The sequence below is a fragment of the Chaetura pelagica genome, unplaced genomic scaffold, assembly GCF_000747805.2.
Source record: "Chaetura pelagica isolate M959 unplaced genomic scaffold, ChaPel_1.0 scaffold79, whole genome shotgun sequence".
NCBI lineage: Eukaryota > Metazoa > Chordata > Aves > Apodiformes > Apodidae > Chaetura > Chaetura pelagica.
The window spans coordinates 2,304,600-2,327,808 of NW_009969339.1; the positions used below are offsets into that span (position 1 = coordinate 2,304,600).

Genomic DNA, 23,209 nt, shown 5'->3' on the forward strand with positions numbered 1-23,209 from the left:
ATTCCTGCTTAACCAGGTCTCCAGAATGGAGGGTAACCAGAATAACTCCAAAGTAAATTTTAGCTAGAGCGAGGGGGTAAACATTTAATAGACACTAAAAATGCTTCGAGGCAGGATAGGATTTACTCTGGCCAAAGTGAAATCAACAACTGCCATGTGAAATAGCCAAGATACAGAGTGTATGAACTAAGAGCTAAGAACTAAGTATGAACTAAGGGGAAGCAAACAAAAACTGAGAACATGAACAGATGCATCTGTTTGCTATGTCTGTAATACATGGGTACAGTATTAGATTGGATTACAACAGTCCTAAAATAGGGTGAAAATAAGAACAAAACAAATGGTCTTGGAGGGATACGATGTCAAATAGAAGAGTTAAATAAGAAAAGGGTCTTCATCAAGAATATAACCTACAAATATGTATACAAAATCAAGAAAATCAAAACCATATGCATGTTAACCAGAGTGTTTTGCTATAGAGAAAGACCTTTGTACAACAGACATTGCAGAAACTGCACAAGATACAAGTAATAACATAATGCTATAACACATCAAACGTTACAAATGTGCAGAGAGAAGCAATAACATGTGAGGCTGGTAACATGCAGAACTAAAGCTTCAGGTGAACCTCCCACAGAATGAAGTAAAATAACAGTTCTGAACACAAGGACAGCAGTACTGAATACATAGAAATGTGAACCCTTGGATATCCTATGGGTATGCATAGAATACCTGTACATATTATTAGAGCTGTCTATACTAGTCTCTGGATCAAGAAAAACTGACAAATGAAACCCAGTGCACAGCATTGATAGAGATAGAAGAAGCAACAAGTCATAATAATGTGAGACAACAGCTATGAAGAAGCAAGTAAAATCGCACAGTAAGACACCAATTCAGAGTGACTTCTCCATCTCTTTAAGTGTCTGCTTCCTGGTACTCCAAAATCCAAATGCACACCTTGACCTAGCCTTAAGAAACACCCAGAGACAAATTCAGAAAGTATGTACCCTTAAGGTTTGATGACTAATGTACAGATGTGATACCAAAAACTAATGGTATGACAGTTAGAAAATATTATTTTAATAAAATAGTAGAATTAATCAACTCCCTAGCATTGAAAGTAAAACTGTGTAGATGCTATTTGAGAGACCATTGTTTTCCAGAATGCCTATATACATTTCTGATCTGCTCCTGAACCAGGAAGGCAGGAAATAAATTTCCAGAGTTAAGTGGCAAAGTGATAGAGGACACTCAAGACAAAAAGGGAGAAAAAAAAAATCTTCCAAATTTGGAAATCTGACATCTAAGAAGAACTTTATGCACCACCATGCAAGTAATAAAAGCAAATGTAAAAAGGATAGACATTTATTTTGAAGTGCAGGTAGAGGGAGGAATGAAACAAATTATTTGAGCTCATCTGAAGAGGGAACCTTACCAAAGAACTGGTAAACTCTATGGATCATCCAAAGTTAAGAGTGAAAAGAAGACAACAGGGACAGTGTTGTGACTCTAGAAAATTTAATTGCTTAAAGTGGGGAAATTCTTAAACTAGATAGTTTTTCCTGATCAGAAAGACAAGGGAGAGTACACAAACAGTGATTAAATTGGTGATGACTGATGTTTTCAAAAATTATGAAGCCCCCAGGCCCAGATGGCTACATCCAATGAACTGAATTTAGGAAGTGACTAAGCCGCCAAGAAAAAACATGCAATTTCATGAGAAACAGTTATTACTCCAGAGGGCTGTTATATAACAAATACAAAATCCATGTTCAAAAAGTTGTAAGAGTTATGTAGAAAAATGTAGACAAGTAAGCAGTGGACCTTATTCATTATCTCAGACAATAATTTAAAGAATAATACAGCAGACCAATAAACCAGCAAAGCCACAGCTTAAGAGCATCTACTTAAGAGCATCTACCACATTATGTTTTTTGCAAAGAAAAATGTCCCATTAATTTCCTGTTGATTTTTCTCCCCTCCTTTCTTTGAGAATTTTTTTACAAGGTGGCAGATAACAGGCACTCAGTCAAAATAATGTAGCTAGACTGTCAAAAAGCCTTAGACAAGGTAACAGACAAGAGGTATTAAAGAAAGCAAGCAGGGAGGGGCTCCATTGTAAAATCTCATGGTAGAGCAAAGTTAGCTTCAGATAAAGACACAGATACAAGAATTTTTTTTTATTAATGCAAACAGTTAGAAGAGGGGATACTTAAAGGATACAAGGCCTGGTCAGATTGATAATTGGGTTGGTCAAGCCCAGGACAAGACAAGATGTTAATGACAAACTTGTTTTCATGCCTATGTTAAACCTGGTTTCATGATTGCAGCTGCTGTTTTCCCCTCGTCCCTCTGCCCCACCTCTATCCTTTCCCCTCACTGCTTCCCTTCCAAACACAGAAGACATTGTGTGGACTCTCAATCCTTCATCTATGAGCCTCAAAATTCTGTTTTGCCTTCATCTCTGAGAAGCCTTGGTTGGCTGTAGGCAAAGGCTGTGGAGGCAAATATGAGATCTGATTCCCTTTCTTTGGCTGGTCTAATATGGATGTCTCACAGCATTAGGACAGTAAATTTCCACCAATACTGAGGCAAGGCTTAGTGTCCCAAGCTATTTAGGACTAGAAGGTATGAATGGAAAATTCCCAGATTTTCCTCCCCATCCATTTGCAAGTCCCAGATACATAGTGTAAAAGACGGGCTGGCAACCTCGTCACGTTTATGTTAGTCAGTCGAAACTCATTGCAAAGTTTCCAACTATGAAACACTTCTTCCCATTTCCAGAATCACTTAGCTCATTCTTCTGACCTTCCAGGAGCCTTGAAGACCCTTTTATCATTGTGTTCTTCACAAAAATAATCCAGCACGTACCAGCCTATCTGTCTCCAGCCTCCCCTGCTTTCATAAACAATTTTGTGCAACAGGCTTATTCAGACTTTTGTTAACCTTGGAGCAGCCCTCTGTGCAGCAGTGCTGTGTTGCTTAATCTGTTTATTAAAATATCTGTTCATTTAAATATCTGTCAAAAAGTAAACAGTGAGAAGAAAGTGCAGATGGCAACAACTTATTTGCGTTAGGGGTGGCAGTGAAGAACATCTGACAGAGCTGTGTACGTTCAGTCACTGCAACAGCAAATGAAACTCCATACAGGAGATTGAAAGGTAAACTAAGCTGGGGCTAGAGAGGGGGAGGACATAATCTGTACACCTTGTCAGTGGCACTACCCATGCCCCTTGAGAAAGATGTTGTTGAAAAGAGGCCAATAAAAAACACTGCTCAGCCTATGGTTGTGTTGACAAGGGAGAAGCAGGAAATTAGGATGCAGCAGAAATGAGCTGGTGATGCACAGAGAACCCAGATACTGCTTCATCTGGAATAACATAAGCAGACCTGCCTCCAGCATCTGCAAAAGGAATTAAAAACCTGGGAAAGAGAAGTGGGTGATGAAAACAATTAGGGGCCTGGAAACATTCCCATGGGGGGACTGAAGTGATTCAGTCTCTTGGCTTTATAAAGGAGGTGAAGGAGAGAGAAGGCAGTAAAAGTTTGCAAAACAACAAACGGCCTAGCAAGGTCAGGTTGTGAGAACTATTCTAAAAACTCCGAACAAAGCAGTGGAGTTAAGAAATGGGAAAGGCAGTGAGGCTGGGAGCCGAGCAAGGCTCAAAGGGTCTGGCTGTAAATATCAAAACAGAATATTTGGAACTGTTGCAAGGATTCTGTAGAGCAGAAAATAAGCTTCATGTTTCAGGGTTGCTTATTAGCAATCAAGAGAAGACCCCTTAGGGTAAAGAGATGATTACTCCATAGATGTTTCCATGGTTCATCCCTTCTTCCTTTGGAACATCTGGTGCTGGCAACTGTCCAAAATGGGAGATGTGACTAAGAGACCCCCCTGGGCCTGATATATTTGGTAGTTCCTGATTGTCTAAAAACCATTCTAAACTGTAACTTCATTGTTATTCCCTGTGAGAAAACAAATTCTGTGCTCTTTTATTACTCAGCTCTCCATTTTAGTCCCATGAGATGTTACCAGCCAGATGCTGCATATGTGTATTTAAGGAACACTTCATGACTCTGCAGTTCCTGTATTACCTCAGGGTTTCTCTTTGGGGTCTTTGTATTGACTAGAATGGCTTTATTTCCTCTAGCCTCCACAAGCTCAGCCTGCGTCAATTAAATCTCAGACTGGACCTCAGCTTGGACAACTGTCCCAGCCACGGCCTCCTCCCCAAGGTACAGTTCTTCGGGGCCCCTGACAGCATGGACTGCGAGACATATCAGTTTTCCTTCTAAATAAAAGCTATTGGGATAAAGGTTTCACTCATTGTGAATTCACTGACAAGCAGGCAGCAAATTCGGTGTGCTCTTAAAGCAGTTGCTGTCATATTCCACAGCAGCTCAGAAAGTGAGGTGAAACTTTGCTACAGATCCAGTTGACATGACACCCATGGTAGGACTTGGCTCAGCAACCAAGGCCACATGAACTGGCACTGAAGCAGGATTCTAGGCAAAGAATGAGTTTCTGTTGGAACAAAGCTGTAGTGGATACAAGTGTTAAGAAGTGATGGGAAGATGCTGATGGATGCTTGGAACAGATAGTAACACAGTGATGCCAGGATCCTTGATCCATCTGTCCAGGCGATTCTCCATCAGCAAGAACACACTCCCAGCTCCTCCTGACAGCCAAAGCAGGTTTGACTTAGGTAGTTGGTCAGAACAACAGATTTGGTTTATTGTCCTGATTTACACTGAGGTGATGAAAAAAGGGCTGCTCCGTGGGCACTCAGACCACACCAACCACTCAATCCACATAACTAATTAGATCCTCCTTCTTGCCACATTTGTCCTTCCCTTTCTGCACCCCAACCTCCTACCAAATTAACACCCACTTCCAATTACCTTTTTCTCATCAGTCACAGTTTCACTGTATCCAAATTAGGTATTTCTGATACCAAATGCATTTATGTAATCTTGGCATTATACACTATTACTGATACAATGACCTAGGAACCGCTGGCCTTGCAGAATACTACTTCCCTCCCTGTCTCCAGTACTCCCCCTCAATTTTCTGTGAAGTTTTTTCTTATGTAACTCCCCCTTGACCACCTGTGGAATCCAGTCAGCCCTCACAACACTCTCTGCAATATCTGTAACTTGTCTCAGTTGCTCAGACTGTTATCTGTCATGTCTAGCAATTTCTCATGCCACATCCAGTTGTCTTCCACATCTGCTTCTGTTTAGAGAGTCTGCTACCAACACAGCTGAAGCCACTGCTGATATGGATATACAGACATATAGATAGTGACAGGGTGCACAGTCTCACATCAAACTGCTAGGCCCATGAAGGGACTACTGACCCAAACCAGTAGATTCAGCTTTTATTTCCTGCACAGAGTTATTTCCCAAGTGATTCTTCCTTCCCAATGCAGGAAGTGCTTGCCAAGGATGAGAAAAATTAGTTACAAGGAAGAGTACAGTACATTGAAGTGACTCCCTCTGGGGAGAGTGGCAGAGTTTCTTTAGTGCTGAAGGAGACAGAGAAATGGACAACTCTACAGACATGGGCATGATACCAGTGTTAAGCCTATAAAAGATGTTGTCTCTTATCCTTCTGCATGAAGCTACTCTGAAGAGTGTGTCCCCTAAGCAATACACATACCTCCACAGACAGATGTTCCTTGCCTGTTGTCCACCACGCACACTTCCTCACATTTATGTCTACCTGTCCTGTCCAGGTGGACCACGCCAGCCTCAGGGACCTCAGCCACCTCGGACAAACGCACCCCCGCAACAACGGCTCTCACCCCAAGGACAGCAGCCCCAGAGTCCGCAGTCCACTTCACCTCAGCAGCAAAGGTCACCTGGATCTCCACAGCAAGTCCGATCGGCAACTGGGTCCTCTCCAGTGCAGGCTTCCAAGGGAGGCGTGTTCCCTCCACAGCAGCCGAGACCTCCTGCTCAAGGCCGAGCTCCTAGCCAGCCAAGCCCCACTGAAACATCCAAGCAGCAAGCCACCCCACACCCACATCTCAAGTAGGTGCTCTCTTAAACTGCTAGTATCTGTACATAATAAGCTGTCAAAAAAGTACCCTGAGCTGGCATGAAGAACTTTTCACCTGTTGTCAGGCAGTAGTCCCCAGTGACAGAGGCCTGGACAACTGTGAATGACTTCAGAGCTTATGGCATAACAGGCCATTGACCTATTGTCAGGAAGAAGTTGTTCTTGACAACCCTAACATTTCTAAGATTTCACATTCGTCCTCTTCATTGTTAATCATGTGTTCTACCCCAGCCATCTCAGCACAGCGACTACCTTCCCAGCCTCTTTATAGGCTCTCATCAGCACATTGTTGGCCAGAAAGCTCAACAAGAATCACTCCTGAATGTAGGAGCCTTGCAAGGTTCTCTACTGAACAATTCTTTGAAACTGGTAGCAAAAAGGGAAGGGGGGGAGGGGGCAGGGGAAATGGAAGTGGCATTACTCAGTATTTAAAACTCCAGATGGTGTTATGTGTTAAGGGCTCTTCTAGAGCAGAACATACCACGGCATTACTGTGGATCTCTGGCAGCAGCCTTTGCTGCCACCCTTTATGGAGCACATTTGTCTGGCACTATGGCAGAAAAGATTGGCAAAAAAATGTTTGGTGTTGACAAGAAGTTGATGCAAGAGCAAACTGGTATGAACAGGCCAGACTAAAATATAGGGTAGGAATGATAAGACAGATTCTAGGCAGCAGAGGAGTGATGCTCTGGAACAGGCTTTCAGTGATGATTAGTAAGGCAAACCAAGAGCTGTGTACCCAAGGTCAAAATGTTGGTCCTAAGGATCCAGTCACCACACACACATATATGAGGTACAAGTCTGGTCTTGTGCTGAATGCCTACTCCTGACCAGGAGAAACCACTCAGTGGCAAAGCATGGTAGCAGGGAAAATGAGAAGATGTACTTCAAAAGCAGTCCTAATCTGAATTTAAACACTAACAGATACACACCCAGTAGGAGCTCTGTGGCCAACCAGAAGACCAGCATGACACAGCTGACAAAGGGAGGGTAAACAACAGCACACATGACAGGTGACTTGTGGAACCTGTCATGCTCTCACATCTGAAAGGACAGGACGGTCACTCACAATATGGCTGATAAGAGACAGGTGACCCTCAATATTAATCCATTCTTCTGTATTAGCAGTAAAATCACTTAACTGTTCCTCATAACAGCTGCACCAAGCGGCAACTGCGTACTTCTAGTCAGGTGTTTTCATGAACACTTACTAGTCTGGACAGTGCTATTGGAGCCACCTCCCCATATATCCATCCTCTTCCATCCCACCTGCCTCCCCCATTCCTGGCTGACTTAGCATATGGAGATTCTCCTTGCTAACGTCTCCTTTTATCCTCAAATATGTCTGTGTGATGGAACACAGAGCACCAGCAACCACCTTTTAACTACCACCTTCTCCTGCTAAGTCTGAACTCTGTGTTTTCCATTTCAGCAAATCGCAGTCCCTGACAAACACCTTCAGCATATCTGACTCGTCTCAGCGGGGAAATCCCAATGAAGATGAAGCAAAAGCTGAGACCATCCGCAACCTGAGGAAATCATTCGCTAGCCTGTTTTCCGATTAACAGCCCTGCAGCTGGATCTGTGCTTTTGCCAGCCCTCACTCTTCATCACAGCGCACCTGATGTCATCCTGGAATACCCTCAGTGGTACCCAGCCATTTACCACTAACGCCTGGGTAAAGGGAATTGTTTTAATACAAAGAAATATTTAAATAATGGTCTGAAAAGTGACTGTATAAAAGTGGCACTATTTCATTGTGGTTTTTTGTGCACAATCAGAATCCGATCTGTTCAAATGACTGAGCTGTAAAGCAAATTTTACTCTTGCTAACTCCTGTGGATTCAACACAGTTATGACAGTGCACACTAGATTTTGTTTTGTCTATAGCCAATACAATCTCTAACTTCCAACTACTGAATCTTTGCTGAGGTCAAGCTAAAAAAAATTAAAATATGGGCTTATTTCAGAAACAGATGTCCAAAGACAGAGTCAAGAATAACTATTCATTGACCAATACAGTGAGCATGCTTAAGCATGGAAACACAGTGAACTGTGGAACTTCATGATAGCAACTTTATAAATAAAGTCACTTTTCAGAGCAAAACTACATTCAAGTCAAATATGGTACCAGACATCAGTAAGCGCCAAAGATCACATGAGCAGGTCATCCAAATGGACTGCTGGTTTGTTCCAGATCACTCTGCTCGTAGCAGATAAAATGTCTCTGTTTCATGCCTTGCATTTATGTCCCCTGCACATGATTCCTGAGTTCTGAGAGAAAAACGTCATGTTCTAACCCTGTACCCTTAGCTCAAAAATAACCTGAGAAATGGGCCTTCCACAGAAAAAAACAACTTCTTCCCCTGCCCCTGGAAACACTAAGAGTTCAGGTTCACAGTTCACACAAATTCCTGACAAAACCCAGCTAATCTCCAAGCACCCTGGTGACTTGGTCACATCTGGTTAAGTATGTCCCCCAGGAACATGCTTAATTAATAGCAGAGCTGATGAAGTGCACATACTTGTGTGCTGAGTGTTCCATAATACCGAATGGACAGCAATGGATTGAAATCCTGTCTCCCTCCTTGAACTCCCATTGACTTCGCTGGGCTGAGTGCAAAACAAATGCAAGGTGACAAACCTGCAACAGAATAGGAAAACGATCCTTTACAAATAAGATGAGCTGGGGTCCATCCAGAGACATCAAGCCACGGGAGGGCATGTATGGGATTGACCCAAGCAGGTAACGATCTGTGACCACCCCGAAGAATTACTCTTCCAAAAAAGACTGAAATGTATTTTTGCCAGATGTGTTTTTCCTCTAAGCCTGCAACACGGAATGAAGCTGTGTTTGAGCACATACACCAGAACTGGGACATGACAAAAACCAGGCATGACACAAGCAAACTGATGATTCAAGAAAACCACCCTGGGTAAATCAATGCACCTATATACTGCTATTTCTACTCCGTCAACCTACCCCTTGGACCACTTTAGTTCTGCTTTTAACACACCTAGAGCAGACACCAGTCCCCATCCCACCTCCTCAATTTTTCTAGTTTTGTCAAGTACCTTGGTCACGAACTGTGCACACAGCTTCAAGACCAGACTTTTGGCTTTGTTTCCCTTTGCAACTTCACAGTGATGACACTTAGGAATGCCAAGGGAAGGAAGGAGGTCAGCAAGTTAAAAACTTTCCAGCCAATGGCCCACATCTTTGCTGTCACTTAAGCAGGGAGATCCCCAAAGCAGTGAAAGCAACAGCAGCATTTGTCATCTGGGAACTTATGATTCACTGGTGGGAATAAAGCCAAACAAGCAATTCCTTCCTGCATAGCACCTGTAATGAACATCTAAATCCAATGCAGTCATCTGGACCTTGTATGACCTACCCCTGAGCAGGCCTTTACACATATAATGGCTTTTATGACCTGTGCACTTCCAGGCAAGTAACAGCAAAGCTTTTCCAGATTGGCAGGCTCTCAAGAGACTCATCTGGATCAATGATTTATACTTCATATTCAGTATTACAGAACCACCCTGTTCCCTGGTGATTTTTTTTTTTCTAGTTCTATGTTGTCTTTCCAGGTATGCTAAACAGTTTACAATGTAACATCATAAATATGCATCATTGTCTGAAGAAAAAAAAATCACTCTGCTGTTTTGCACTCTTCAGAAGCAATAAAAGTGACAAATGGTCTTGAGCAAGCCCTGTCCCACTGGCAAGAATAACAGCAGATTAACAGGCTCCACTGTACGGAGAGGAGGTAATACAACCCTGGTGGGAGAGGATTTCCTTCTGTAACACTTCCCTTAGCATGGCTTATGCCGTTCCCTACTAAATGGTCACCAGAGATGCAAAGACAGAAATAGAAGTTGCCTGCCAGAATCTTCAATTGCTCTATACCCTTAATTTTTACTTGATCTCTCTTACCAACACAACCTATCAAAAATAAATAAGTAACTGGTGACTAGTATGGCATATCGACCCCTGTTCACCACTGAACAGTTGGATCACTTGCTGATGCTGCACTTGAACACAGCAGGGCTGTCCTCCAAAGGAGCAGTTAACAGGAGAGCACTGTTGACTTGATACCCAGCAGTGACTCAGATCTCTTCATTTGACTGCTGCTCCCAGCTGTCATCTTTCACAGGACAAGCAAACAGAACAGTGTCCCCCTTCCTCCCTGCTCCAGCTTGCAAAAACAAATACAAACAGGCACTCCCTGGCTTCACTTGGTTATTCCTTTAGTTCCTGAAGAGCATCTTCAGTTCTATCCACAGAACTGCTTTAATGGAAACACCGAGTTCATTTCTGAAGTTGAGATAACCCAAGTTAAAATTATGAACTCCCTATCTACAAATGTTCTGACAATACACTTCAGTCTACAACTATGATGCTCACATACTAGACATTGTGGCTAGCAGATTCACAAGTACAACCACCCCTTTGATGCAGGGCCTCTATTCCAAAATCCCTACAATCTTAACAAAGCAAGACAGAGAATACAAGGTGTATACTCTCAACTTTATGAATGGGGAACTAAGCTACACCCAAGAGATACACAGGTACCTAACTAGAACAGCTGGAGTTAGAAGGCAGTAAGAAGACAAAAGAAAAGTTGGTGAATAGAAGTTACAATGAAACCACAGGACAGACATGCCCCACAGCATGGGATCTTTCTCACACAGCTATGAAAACTGAGCACCTGTTCAGAACTTCTTTTTGTCCTGCATGCTTTAATTTTCTTCACATGGAAGCCAGGAAACATGAAGAGATTGGTGTTTGGATCCAGCCCAAGAAAGAGCTGAGACACAGATAAGACACCCACCTGGAAAACTAATTTACATTTTGCTGTTAAGATACGGACTAAGAAACATCTTTACTTTCTTGTATTATCTACATGTGCTATTTCAAGAAGAATGTCACTTATGTTGCTATGCAACTAGAACTCTTGTCTAGAGGTAATGTTGAGAAGAACAGCCATCCTGCTCCAATAACTGCAGCAGCATTTTCTTCTTTTTCACTAATCACACTCATACATGATTAGAAGCTGGTAAATAAACAAAATAAGCAGCTAGTTTACAAATATTTCCTCTGGTCTGTTCTCATTTTATACTGTTGGTCCCAAGATACCTCCTATTTTATAAATACAGGTAACTCCTCCTTTAGGAAACTTGACAGTTTAGGAGAAATCAGATTCCTTTATCTTTGGCTCACAATAACTTTATTACAATTTGAAGGAAAAATGAAGAAAGGGAGAGTATCTTTAGGTTACTTAGTGGTATATCTATAAAAACGTTGAATACATTTATTCAAAAACAAATCTTCAAAGGATTGTTCGAAGGACAAATGCAGCAACAACCACCTGTGGCATCAGCCTGGCAAAAGTTTGATAAGGTTGTCTTCATGGCAGAGAGGTCACAACTCCAGAGCGGCATGGGGCATGGCAGCAGAGCAAGCAAGGTGACTGCCATCAAGGCACTGGTACTGCAAGTACCATCAGTGCCACAAAATTAAGGTAACTCACACAGAGAGAACACTGTTCCCAGAAAAGAGCTTGAAACAACTGAAATGAGTAAGTCACAAATTATTTTATCGGTTAAAGCTGTAGAACCTTATCTGAATATTACATATGCATTTCTGGAGCACTCACCAGATGGACAAAATGGTGCAAGACCAACGCAGTGCAGCTTTCCCTTTCCTTTTATAGTCAGTGGAATAAAAAGAATCACTGAGCTCTTTAGAAGCCTGACTACACACTCAAGTGAAAACTGCTGGAACAAGGTAATTCAACCAGTGCAAGCAAGCATTCAAAATTAAGGCTAACCTTGGTACTGAAGGGAAACCACTGTCCCCCAGATTGATCAATACATACTCTTGGGTGTTTAATCATGGCAGGATTTGGACTGGTAGCCTGGTTGCTGTGAAGCATAAAAAGGGTGGAAAGAAGAAATACAACTTTTGACAGCAAAATAAAGTGTTATATTTTACTTCTGTAAAGTGGAGTTAACGGCAAAGCTTCCTGATTCTACTGAGGTCAATTTATTTTATACAAAACAAGAAGATGAGTCACTGAAATACCACCTGAAAAAGCACGTAAGTATTGCTGATTAAATAGCTTGTACTTAATAGGAAATGTCATTTCCACTGTCGGAACTTAAAAAATATTTTAGAAAAAAAGATCAGCTGTCACAACAGTCATCAGTAGCACTTACATTTACAGAAACACTGAGATCAATTTTTAAAAAAATATGTAGTAAATTAAAAGTTCTAACAAAGGTTAGTCATTCCAGTCTTCCTTTACATGAGCTCCAGCATCAGCCTGCAGATCTTATCAGGCTACTTTTAACAATGGTCTTGTTAGTTCTCATTAGTTAATAAGACAACACTTGAAAGGTGCTCATTCAACACTTCCTCTTAGCAAGAGATATTCTGATACTTAAGTAATGGTATTAAATAGAATTTACTGCAGTAAAGTGAGAATTTATTCTGCCTTCTGCTGTGATCCCATTTCCACCACAACCAGGTCAACCTATTTAATTCCTTAAGCAAGTCAGGCCCGAGAAAGATTTATTTTTGCACCCATTTTAGTTCACACACAGTAAATGCAGCCATGTACTACTGCTCCTTATTTGTAAAGTCAAGAAGAAAGACAAAAGTTTTGCTGCTGGTTCTTTGTAAAATTGTTCTGCTTCTGTTCAGATTTCTGAGTTGCTCTGTAGCATGATTTTACTCAGTTATTTGTAAAACAAATTGATTTGTGTTCTAACATACCCATTGTAAAGAAAATCCCTTTCCTGTATTCTTTGTGTATTAAGTAACAATACAAAAATGCTTTTTACCTAATAAAACATTAAAGGAAAAAGGAAACATTTTTGAAAATTTCTACAAACTCACATCTACCATAACAGTGGTAGGATCCTGTTCTATGTGGAACATGGTAGAACTTTTGTTAATAAAGACTATTAGCCAGGTAGCTTTGAAACTGCACCATTTTTTCCTGGCAATTTAAAAAAACTCTTCAAATAAGACAGCCAAGTATAGGGTTTGTATTTAAAGTGCTCTTTATCTGATGCAGCAAATATTTGGCTGATATCCTTCTGGTCTCTTAAGTAGAGCTTCAGAGATGATTAAGGGAGGGAGGAAGCAGAACAAACTGCTCTAAATTGTAGCTCTTCATGAAAAAGACCTTAGTGCCAGGTGGTACAATATTACCAGAGCATAAAACAAACCCAGCCTTTTTGGTTGACACATGCACACCTGTTCTTGCCACAATCTGAAGAGAAGGCAGATGTTAGTGCCTGGGATTTGCAATCTCCTGCATTTAGAAAGCAAGCTCAGGGACTAGAAAATTCACCGAGGAAGAAGCAGCAATCAAATGAACGCTCGGCGAATGTCCATGGGGCGGCCGCGGCTGGGTCTAGGTGGAAACCTGTCAGTAGGACCAGCTCGTCCTGGAAGTGTAGGATTTGCTCCAGGCAAGGAACCAATTGGATCAAAATGTGGTCTGAATGGAGGAAACTGGCCTGGTGCTTCTCCTGAGCCAGGAATTAGTGAGTTAATTGGGTCTCCAACATATGGAAGTGTTGGTCTCTCATCATATTCTCCACCAATGATCATTGGGGGATAGATTGGATTTGATGGAAATGGATTGGGAGGAAAAGGATTAGGATAGAATGGGTTGGGATGAAAGGGAATTGGATGAGGTGTAGGGGGCAGAAACATCGTGTGTCTCCATCTCAGGGCCTCCTTCTTCTGTTTCAACTTTTTCTTGTATAGCTGCAGACAGAAACAAAGGCATTTTCAAGCTCTGTAAGTGCTTAGTGTTTCAGCTTTAGCAACTGCACTCAGTTCTGCAACACTTCTCAGAAAAGCACTCCTCACCACTGTCAAACCAAGAAAAGGCAACTTCTCTGCCTGCCAAAGACCAAATACAGCATCTCCAGAAGACCCCTAACCCACAATCTGGGCATGCATCATGTAATTCATTAATGCTGTTTTGTTCTACTCTGACCCAAATTCAGCTTGTGTACAGAGAACACGACACTTTTAAACTCAAATTTAACTCAAAGTTACTGTCTCCCAAAGTCTATGTTTCACCTCCTTAGCCCAAGAAGACTCATCTCAGAGAGATTACATTGAAATGCCACCTACTTCTTTCCAGTCTGTGTCACGAGGCCTTGCAACAGGATCTATAAAGAGAAGCAAAAAAATTAATGAATTTTTACCAAAATATACCAAATATAACCAAAACAGTTATTTGAAAAATTACATTGATTTTTAAGTAGCGTTCATGCCACAGATGCCCACAGTTTTGTCAGAACTTGCAGAAGAATCAAGAGATTGAAGAAAACTTTTGGTTAAAAAAGTTTTCTTCAAGATAATGCATCTTAAGAAGCTCCAGGACTATTCAACAGATAATTTACTTGCACACCCATTCTACGTAAAGCATTCTCCCAAAACCTACTCAGCAAGTAGAGAAATCCCAGAAACACTGTCCCCATCTTTGACTTCTGAGAGCACCTCCCTTCATGACTTTTTGTCTTTAATCTCTTGTGAGAAAGTATAGCACAAATATCTCTTCCCTCCACTTCCTAGTATTTGCAACAGCCAGTACACCAAGGTAGCTAGAAAAATAGATGACAACAAGGCAAGTCTGCACCACACAATGGTAACAACTATGTGGTGTATTAGTAATGGTTCACCAGGTTGTAGTTAGTTTTTGTGACAAAAAAACTGCACATCCACCTAACTACACCTAACCAACTGTACTGGTTAGCATCATAAATTACTTTGTTTACTCAGTGTTTAAAAATCAGCAGTGGTTGCCTGAGAAGGCTTTTATCAAAAGGTGTCAGACCTAATCCCTAAGCTTACATGAGAATGTAATTAAAAAAAGAGGTGTCTCACATCACCTCGAAAATCTCGCAGGTACATAAACCTCCAGAGAAGCTGGTCATTCGAAGCTGTGTAAAGATCACGGCAAACAGCAGAGAGAGAGATGACTGAACGGACATCCAGAAGTCTGAAAATCCGAAGCTTGAGCTCAAGAGGAAGGACCACTAACCCAAATACGTCAGGCAAGTTGAGAGCTACAAAGCAAAGAAGAAACAGAAGCATTACCTCAGCGGTGCAAAGTTTACTCTACCCCTAAAGATCCTAAAAGCAAGAAAGGAAATTACAATCTTTCCCTTAAACCATTTGTCTTTGATGCCTGAGTCACACCACTTCTCTTGGAAAGTACAGTGACGTGTCTGCTTATAAAACAGATCTCTTGCAACTCTAAGTACATTACAAAGTGCACAAAATAAGGGAAATTGCACTTCATACTGACCACTGTTAGCCACTGTATGTCTAAGAAACATTCCACACACCTAAGTTTTTAGGGTACCAAACAAAGGAATAGGTAAAGAAAAAAAGACTGGCCCAACTGCATGAGCCCACAAAACACATGCTTCACATAAAACCTTACCACACTGAAGTCTAGAGGGAATTCCATTGAATAGTCTTCTGAATAGAAAGCTGAGACTTTCATGGAAATACCTGTGCAGAGAAAGCCTGGCTTCCTACTGCTCCACAAACACTAGCTTGGGTTACCTCCTACCATCCCTTCCAAGCTCTCAGAGACCAGTTACTGAGACCGTTCCTGGGGTTAGACTTCCAAATAGAATGCTATACAATTTTTTCTGCTTTGATGCAAGAAATAGATCAAAACTACAGAACTACTGTCACAAAATTGCTGTGGTATGATTTTCAAAACTGCATGGAAGTGAAGTGTGGAAGTAGTGTGGAAAACAGCCACTCCACTTCAGTCTCTTAAGTGAGACTACAATCACCAAAAATTAAAATCAGGAATTATTATATCAACATCTTCTGAGAAACAAATATTAATACAATTTCTTTAGAATGTATAAATTACCTAATACTTAATCTTTAATACCCATCACTGAACAGCTGTTCCTAACACTTCTCATTCAAGGACCCCCATCCTTCCATCCTGAAAAAATGAAGTAACATCTCTAATTATAAATATTTTCTCTTACCTTGCCGGGCAGCAGCCAGAAGAGAATAAACCAGTTGGTCTTTAAAGAGACGGGATAATTTCTGAAGGTCTTTGTAAACTCCTGCAACCTTTTCTAACAAAGAAGAGAGTTTAAAGGCTTAACTTCTGGAGGTTATAATGCAAAAATCGTGCAAGAGCAGAACTATGGTTTGCTTATGAAGAAAACACCTAAGTTGTAAATGCTTGCAATATTGATGTTTCTGAAAAGAGTATTTTTCCATGCTGCCCTCTAAAGAAACAGGTGCCAGAAAACTCCACCATTATAAGGACACATTTCAGTGCTCTAGTTATTCTACTAAAGCCTTTTGACTAGTCTTGTATATCAGTGACTGGGGCTACCCAGGATACAGTATAGAACACTGAGTCAGCCTCAACTGCCAACAAAGCAGTTCATACGTATTTCAGAGAACAAAAGGCTAGTCAGGTCTGTGCTCACAAGGATCCACATTTATCTGCTCTTCTCCCCCGCCTTAGTGTTCCTTAAATTTTCACGTTCTGGAGAGACTATGTGGTCAGCACATCTTTTCGGACAAAAACAATGTAACAGTTACGGTGCCATAACCAGAGAGCAGGTGGTGTCAGCCTTTGAAGTTCTAAACTGCCAGACAGAATGGTGGCATAATAATGCTCTACTGCCCCAGAGATCCACACATATGCTTAGGACATCATCAACAACAGGCCTATGGGCCAAAGTATGACTCAGGCTTTGCAAGACTCTTTCTTTGGACAGTTAATCCAATAAATTCAAACTGTTTCAAATGCACAATGTGAGTAAATTGCTACATTGAATTTCTTTTGCCACAAAATCATTACTCACCCAAATGGTAACCACCTTTTTATTTTTTTTGTTATTCTTTACTTATTTCATGCTCTACTGAAGAAAATCCTCCTTTACTTTTCTGTTTACTACTATGAATATCCTAGGTCAATCATACCTGGCTCCTGAAAGCAAATGAAGGACGCTGGCAATAGCTGTATTCTCTTAACACCTTTGATCTCTTTGTTGATTTTTAATGTTGCTGTTAATAGAAAAAAAAGAAGACATTTCAAAATTTGGAAGAGGTTAAGAGATGACAAAGATAATTCCATTACTGTCTTACCCTTCAAAGTCTTACCTTCCTCCCTTACCAGATTCCCTTGAGGAAAATACCATACTATACCAAGCAGTTAGTCAAATAAGAACTTCAGAAAAATAAAATGGAACTTAAATCAGGAGAGAATAAACAAAGATCCTGGCAACAGAAACCAAGCATTGTTTTCAACAATTCTATCTTGTGGAAGAGACATAACACAGTTAAAGAGCTACACAGGGAGCCATTATAAAGATTTCATTAAAGATGCATTAACCAGAGAAAGAGTCAAAAAGCTTACCATAAGAGCACTATATGCATGGTAGTTTGAATACTGTCCTAAATGTAACCTTAACCTGACTTGGTTAAAACATCTGCACATTCTGAGAAAATATATGTGCTCATATAAATTGGCATAATCAGTTACAAGTCTTACAAATAAACATAAAAAATTTAATTTAAGGTGTCTTGAAAGTAAACCCAAGTCCTAATTCAATATTGGTTCTGCAAAAACATGGAACTACTCAAATGCTAAATAAAATAAGAAAAAAAGAAACCAATAATAAAAAACCTCCCAAAGAACCCTCAGTGTTACAGATGTTGCTTTAAAAAAATTGAGTTCCCTAAATTTTCTGGAGTGAATAGCTTAAACTAAGTAACATTTTTGAGACCACAGAAACTGTTACTGTGCTACAGGAATGATTATACCTTAAAGCTAAAGAATACATAGGCTTATAGGTCCCACAAAGAACCCTCTAAAACTCTGCAATAAAAAGGCCAGCTGAATGCCCTAAGGATTGATCTGTTATAATTAGAGGGAGAGAAACAGTTAGCATGGAGAAAGGAAACACCAAGAATATACAGCATCAAGAAGAGGCATCGCTTGCACTTCCGCAACATGGATAATCAAGGTGCAGTTCTAAACAGAGTGCACAAAAGTACATTTAAGTTTTCTCTTACTAAAGAATGTGCATCCAGGATAAAAACTTGACCAACTTACCATTAATAGCAACAAGTTCCCCCAAAGGCACACAAGTCAAACCAGCAGAACCTTCTTCACAAAGGGGATGTGTGTACTGTAGCTTATAAACACCATTCCCTCTCCACTTCTCCGGCATGGACACTGCCTTGGCTTCTGTTCCCTAAAAACACACAGATATCACACACTGCCATACTTTAGCCATGCTCCAAGTCCGAGGGCTAGAAAAAGAGAATAAGAAGTTAGGAAATGCCAGCATGATGCTTGCAATTCAACTTCTAGCATAGTCCCAAAGCACATTATGACACGGATTAGGATTATATACTATTTTTACAAGACTAACAGCAAATCTAAGGTGAAGTTTAGTTATTTTCTGTTCTATCCCAGTTTGTGACAGGAAAGATTATTCAGTGAGCACTCACACCTCTTTCTTTGAGACCTGTACTTCATTCTGTCATCCATTCCAGCATTCTGACAGCTCCTATAAGTACATTAATTTGCTGCATAAGAAACATGTTACTGCACCTTTTCTGTGAACTTACGACATCTGATGGGGCTTCAAGAATCACCACTTGAAATTAATTTGAAAGATCTGAATGGACTAACAATTCTCCCTTTCAGTTTCAGTATGAAAAGGCTCAGAGGGAATCCCAGAGAGATACAACATAACCATAAGTACAAGTAGACCCTCTTAAATCCGCACAGCAATCATGTACCCTATTTCCAAGCCTACTCATTGATATGCACTTTCTTCCCAGTGGCAAATGTATTCTTCAGATTGTATTTCAGGCTCTGGGAGTGCAACTAACTTAGCAGAAATTTATTAAATTGGTAGTGGGCAACCAGACACGTAAACTGATGCCTTGCATGTGCCTAGTCAACCTCACCACAAGAAAAAAAAACATGAGAATTTAAACACTTTCCCTAACAGCAAGTCCTTTTTCACATGTTCAGCCACATATTTGTAAACACACAATGCAAATCTAAAAATCAAATGGGAAGAGGTGAATGCATACATTATACAGAGGTCCTACAATAGGTACTTGAGTAGGATACCTCCGTAGGTTAGGAACTAAAGCCTGAGCTCAGTTGAAGGTAATACAGAATTGGAGACAATATTTTGGCAGACCTAGCTAGGCCTTGTTAGCCACCATTTGAATAGGATACCACTGAGATGACACTGCCGCTTAAGACAGCGCTTCAAGGAGCAGCTATTACTTAAGCACATCTACACAAGTTCAACACTATAAAGCAGAAACAGAATGTTATTAGCTGGGTCCTAGTAAGGTTGAGGACTGAAATACAGAGGCAGACCTCTTATCTCACACCTAAAAGCTGCTGTAGTCTTTAGACTAAAGGCTTACTGGTCAGGGAAATTACAGCAGCTAATATATCAGCAGCCCCTGCTGCTGACTGACAAAGCCAGAAGCAGATCTTCAGACATCTTCTATCACATATTCCCATGACATTCTGTGGCTTTCTCAAACTAAGCAAGAAATTTTCTGATTGGTTGAGCACTTACCTGAGGTACATAGCCTGTCTCCATCATGAGAAGATGTACTAGAACTATCAAGGCATCAGTGGCACTGGTACACTCAGCAGAAAGGTAGAGCATCTCTAAAGAATGTGGTATTTCACCATCAGCAGCTTCACTGCACAGCATGGGTTCGGAGGGATAGGAACCTGTGCCTTCTTCCAGGTCAACATCTTCTGGGACTAATCCAGAAGGAAATTCTAGGCTGGATCCTGCCTTCAAGGGACAGCAAAACATACCTTAATTCAGAAAATTACACCTCTACATGCATCAGTATTATTTGTCTACTTACTCCAGTCCTCGTGGACACCAAGTCCATCCTGCCGATTTCCCTAAAAGTTTCATAGACTTGTTTCAGCATCATTTTCTACCATCCCAGATGAAGCCTGGGATTATACACATAGCTTCTCTATTTTTTTATATTTAGAACATAAGCCCTTCATAAAAGGGTCTGTTATTTTTTTACATATACTACTTTAAGACAAAGAGCTAATAATTTATTAAATCCTCATCAGAATTTTCACCACATACACAGGAATAATTTACTCACTGTAGTACCACTGTTTATTTAGATATCGCTAACATGCACAGCAAGTAACCAAAATGGTAACTTGGACCACTTAAAAACACAATTGGCCTAAACAGCTGGAAGAAAACCCAACCCATAATCAGTGGAGTGTATCTGCTGACACTTGAGCACTGTGGTTTTGTCGCAGATTCCTTTCTTCGAGTAAAAAACACACTGTATTATTACATTAACTGATAGAACTATCCACAGGCACATAAAAAAATTAGTGAATGAAAAGAAGATTTACTTAGGAGAATGGTTAGGAATAAAGAAAAAGGAGTCTAAAGGAGCTGTAGCTACTTTTCCCCCACATCCATGCCCAATGGCACAAGATACCCTGATGTTTGTATGAGGCTGGCATGGCCAAGCAGCCATGGAAGCTCCCTTCTCTCATTAGAGGCAATGGACGTAACTCCAATTAAATATGTATTTTCAGGCTTCTAAAATTCTTCTATAATGATGCCTAGTTGCTTAGAAATTTTCCTGACATTTTTCACCACAACTGTGGAGAAAGATCTGAGAATCTTTCAACTTGCATTCAAATATTAAGCAAGTATGAAACTGAAGTAGCACAGCTTACTACGGGCTGACAGAAAGACATAAGAACCTTGTACAGCCACAGCATCATACTTATGGTTCCTGACAAGCATCAATGGGACAATGGTCCAACTACATTTTCTTTCATTACTTACAACTCTTTTTATCCTAAATCTTAATTTTCTTATGTTAAAACAGTATTTGAAAAGATCTCATATAAAAGCTGCATTAAGGGACATTTAGCACTTTAAATTCTTTCCAAAACTACAACAAAACAAAAAAAACAATCTGCTTGCTCTGAAAGAATGTTGGAATGCAATTTCATCCCAACTTTTCTGGCTCCTGGCTAAAACAGAGAGGGCTGTATAACGAGATGAAATATGGCACTAGGCTGTATCTACAGAGTCTCCTCTAGTTAAAGAGTCCACTCACCACAGGACCCAGCAGTAAGTGGAAGCTGTTACCTATTTAACTATTCCGTGTACTGTCACAACGGAAACAAACCACTGAGTAAAAGGAAAAAATGTGCCTACTAGCTGCATGAAGCTTCCAGGGTCCTACAGATGAACACTTATGAAGCATGAGGCAGGAGCTACCTCAGCAGCACAATCTTCAAACACAAGACAGGTCTCACTCTTCAGCAGGTTGTCTGATTCATGGGTCACTGTTACAGCCACTTAGAAAGGGATCATGCTCTTGTCTTGTGAGCGGTGTTTCTGACAGGCATTGCCAGTCACATCTGTTCAGTACCTAGATTCAGTTTCCTCAAGAACACAGGGCTGAGGCAGGTAAGAAACATGATGGAACATGTACTATCCAAGTGCATGTTTCAGCAAAAACATTAATTCCTGTAGAAATGTCAGACCTGAAACATGTGTCTGAACTAGTGTCTGTGTCACAGCTAATACACAATGAATAGAGACAAATTTCCATCCAAGTAACTGGCTATATACTACACAATAATGAAATTCCAAATACTCTTTTGAAAAGATTCTCTACTGTACAGTACAGCAACAGGCATAGTAAGATACCTGCTTTTTTGCCTTGTGCTGTACAGGGCAATTCTCACATACTTACCCTCTCGTCATGCTTCTGAACTTCCACTTGAGCTTCCTGGTTGTCAGATTGCTCATTCTGCCCTTCATCTTTTGGACTGCTGGCCTGACTTTTACTGGGGATCAAGGTGGACGGCTCATGACCATTCTGAAGTGGGGGAGGAGGAGAAGGAGGTAGGCTGGGTTGTCCATTTGCTTCTTCTAGTAATAAGCATATCAAATCACCAGAAACAATCCCATATGAAGCCAAGGTCTTATGATCCTCTGTGAGAGCATCTTTTCTGTTCAACGTTATTGAAAACTTGGTATCAGAACTGCAAAACAGGAAACAAAAAAAGATGAAACATGGTTGGCTGTACCTTAGTAACTACACACATACCTGTAGTTAGAAATGCATATTGCATACTATTATATTACTACAGCGTGGGTTTTAATCCATTAAAAATTAGCTATCTAGTAAAGAAAGAGTGAGGAAAAATACAATACAAAATTATTTGCCCCATATTTCTCTCCAAGTATGTCTTAAGTAGCTGTAGCTGCTTGGTAGGTACAGCTTCATTTGCAATGACAGCTCACTCAACAGTTACGAAGGAAAGCAAACAATTGCCTTCCAAATTAGACATGACACCTAGCAAAACAAGTTTTAAATGTACTGCTGGCTTGGATTATTTAAAAACATCTTAGTGTTGCAGACTCAGCCTCCTTGCTTTCTGATGAAGTAAAACACTCCTTTAAAAAGGTCAGCAGCTGGCCTACACCATGCTAGTTGCAAGTGAGGGTAATATGAAGAGATGCGTTAGGGCAAGCACAAAAAAAACCCAAATAGAACTGAAACAGGTTAGCAGGAGAGGAGCCTGAACACACCCACTGTGGCAAGACAAGCAGTAACTTCAGATTTCTCCTGCCTACACTACTACGCAGCACAGTGCGATGCTATCAAATGTGCCTTTCTCCAGTGAAACGTTAGCACCTCGTACCTAATTAAAGGTTTGTGAATACAGAACCTTCAACCACCATCAGAAAACGAGCTCCTTCTGTAGCCGCTTCTTACACTGAATTTGCAGACTTGACTGGCTTATAAAGGCTGCCGCGGGCTCCCCACAGACAAATCGTTTTACCGAATTTAAGCCCAGGAATTCTCTTTAAGAAACCTAAAAAACTATAAAACTCACACTCACACCCACCTACCGCCACGCGGAAACCTAAGTCTGGCCTGACTGAGCTGCAATCCACATTTCAGGGCTGAGCGTCTCCCTAAGCTTCACCTTCCTGTTCCACAGCGAACAGCCGGGAAACGAAACTCCTCGGAAGCAGCTGTGACCGCCCCCC

At 40.9% G+C, this 23,209-nt stretch overlaps 2 protein-coding genes across 3 annotated transcripts in view; one reads left to right on the forward strand and one right to left on the reverse strand.

Moving 5' to 3' along the window:
* Nucleotides 1–7,723, forward strand: part of SYN3 (synapsin III) — a 179,259-nt gene extending 171,536 nt beyond the window's left edge. For both annotated transcript variants that reach the window (XM_010005780.1, XM_010005779.1), the window contains 3 exons: nucleotides 4,155–4,239; nucleotides 5,742–6,039; nucleotides 7,500–7,723. In XM_010005780.1, coding sequence (XP_010004082.1) covers nucleotides 4,155–4,239; nucleotides 5,742–6,039; nucleotides 7,500–7,632 — 516 coding nt within the window. In that variant the 3' untranslated portion in view covers nucleotides 7,633–7,723. The remainder of the gene's footprint in view (nucleotides 1–4,154; nucleotides 4,240–5,741; nucleotides 6,040–7,499) is intronic.
* A 5,397-nt stretch (nucleotides 7,724–13,120) lies between these two features.
* FBXO7 (F-box protein 7) lies at nucleotides 13,121–22,641 on the reverse strand. Its single transcript, XM_010005848.1, has 9 exons — nucleotides 22,637–22,641; nucleotides 21,903–22,194; nucleotides 19,709–19,936; nucleotides 18,208–18,349; nucleotides 17,073–17,156; nucleotides 16,118–16,210; nucleotides 14,990–15,166; nucleotides 14,229–14,266; nucleotides 13,121–13,853 (listed from the first exon to the last, which is right to left on the reverse strand). The coding sequence occupies exons 1-9, from the start codon at nucleotides 22,639–22,641 to the stop codon at nucleotides 13,449–13,451; spliced, it is 1,464 nt and encodes a 487-aa protein (XP_010004150.1). The 3' UTR covers nucleotides 13,121–13,448.
* Nucleotides 22,642–23,209: the final 568 nt, after the last annotated feature.

Excerpts from the sequence above, each read along its gene's own strand:
- FBXO7 (XM_010005848.1), bottom strand. Across the intron at positions 14,267-14,989 it reads GTACCTGCGAGATTTTCGAG|ATCCTGTTGCAAGGCCTCGT; the intron begins GTGATGTGAGAC and ends TTCTCTTTATAG. Across the intron at positions 13,854-14,228 it reads GTGACACAGACTGGAAAGAA|CTATACAAGAAAAAGTTGAA; the intron begins GTAGGTGGCATT and ends TTCTGTCTGCAG.